The sequence below is a fragment of the Echinops telfairi genome, unplaced genomic scaffold (assembly GCF_000313985.2).
Source record: "Echinops telfairi isolate 266 unplaced genomic scaffold, ASM31398v2 ScPeMD7_9;HRSCAF=40, whole genome shotgun sequence".
Taxonomy (NCBI): domain Eukaryota; kingdom Metazoa; phylum Chordata; class Mammalia; order Afrosoricida; family Tenrecidae; genus Echinops; species Echinops telfairi.
The window spans coordinates 31,680,803-31,682,668 of NW_022103906.1; the positions used below are offsets into that span (position 1 = coordinate 31,680,803).

Here is a 1,866-nt window from a genome sequence, read left to right on the forward strand (position 1 = left end):
GTGAGGTGTATGATACATGGATAAAGTGCCAATAAAAGTGTTCAAATAAAAGTTACAGTATTGGAAACTAACTGGCTCAGAGCTATCCTGTCCTACAGGGTCACTAGGATCACACTTGGCTTGATGGCAGTGAGTTGTTCTTCATGAGGTGTTATGTCATATTTCCTGTGGGATGTCCTGTTGTATTTCCTATGGGATGTTATGTCATATTTTCTGTGGGAAGACCTGTCGTATTTCCTATGGGATGTCCTGTCGTATTTCCTATGGGATGTCATGTCGTATTTCCTGTGGGATGTCCTGTTGTATTTCCTATGGGATGTCATGTCGTATTTCCTGTGGGATGTCCTGTTGTATTTCCTATGGGATGTCCTGTCGTATTTCCTATGGGATGTCATGTCGTATTTCCTGTGGGATGTCCTGTCGTACTTCCTATGGGATGTTATATCATATTTCCTGTGGGATGTCCTGTCGTATTTCCTATGGGATGTTATGTCATATTTCCTATGGGATGTCATGTCGTATTTCCTGTGGGATGTCATGTCGTATTTCCTATGGGATGTCCTGTCGTATTTCCTATGGGATGTCCTGTCGTATTTCCTGTGGGATGTTATGTCATATTTCCTGTGGGATGTCATGTCATATTTCCTGTGGGATGTCCTGTCGTATTTCCTATGAGATGTTATGTCATATTTCTAGGCTTGGGTGGAGACAAGGGTGAGGAGGAGTCAACCTTTCTCTTTCCTACGTAGTATATTTCATGTATCCTTTGTACCTCACAGACATTTAAGTAAGGTGACCAGATTTTAACATTGGTAAAGCGGGGCACCGTTGGTAAAACTCATATCCTGGCGAAATAGCCACATGGCAGCGAAAACCCATATGCCCTAGCTTGTCGTGCATTCTTTCTAAATCTTGGGAATTTTTTTAAATGCTGCGGGACGCGGGAAAAATTGTTAAAAATCGGGACTGTTCCGCCAAAAGCAGGATGCCTGGTCACCTTAATTTAAGGCATTTATGCACTTTTGTTTTGCTTTACTTTGCTTTGTTGTGCTTGGACTAAGTGGACACCTTGAAGCACCTAATCTTTCAACTTTTAGCAAGGGTATCTATCACCAATCTCTAACCTGGTTCTCTACCCTCAGGTCTGTTTTTCCTCACCTGTGAACCTTTTCTGTCCATTGCTTTCCCTTAGCCCCGCGCAGTCCATTCTTACAAATTCCATTCATTAAAGTTGACAGAGAAGGAGAAAGGGAAACTGCATTGAACTAGGTGGTCTTTCTTACTCTGAGTTTTACACACACACACACACACACACACACACACACACACACACACCACATGCTCTACTCCTCCCAAGGACAAACTCTATTACAAACTCACTGCTTAGGAGGAATGGGTACTTAGGGAAGTTCACTAACTGCCAATAATGTTCAAGGCAAATCTCTCTAGGAGTCTGGACATCTCATTATAATGCAAAATACTATAAAATTATCCTCCTTCTTTCTTCCCCACTTCCCACCCCTCTCTGTCTCTACCCCATCTCATTTTAAATTGCACACTTAGCACCTGCTGTGAATTTCAAAAGGAGGCTATTGTTGGGCCTGTGCTCCCACCCCAGGCTGCTCCTTAACAAAGAGAGACTTCACTATTGCCCTTCCCTTAAGGAATAGATGAACTCTTATCTGAGAGGCCCCTTTAGCCTCCGTTTCTAACTAGGTAGGAGGCAAGGCGATGGAGTAATCTCCCCCTTCCATCAGTATAGGTAATCGATGACCCGTGTGCACAAGTCAGGTCACAGGGACCTGCAAAGGACTCTTTTGTTGTTACTTTTGTTTTTCTTGATCATAATTAATTTTCATTAAGTCT

The 1,866-nt window shown here is 42.8% G+C and overlaps 1 protein-coding gene and 1 pseudogene across 1 annotated transcript in view; one reads left to right on the forward strand and one right to left on the reverse strand.

The window, feature by feature from the left end:
• Nucleotides 1-1,207, reverse strand: part of LOC101653248 — a 22,976-nt pseudogene extending 21,769 nt beyond the window's left edge.
• The window catches only part of ZMAT4 (zinc finger matrin-type 4), a 532,047-nt gene that overhangs the window by 300,631 nt on the left and 229,550 nt on the right, over nt 1-1,866 (forward strand). The window contains 1 exon segment of the mRNA XM_013005877.2: nt 1,247-1,288. Coding sequence (XP_012861331.2) covers nt 1,247-1,288 — 42 coding nt within the window.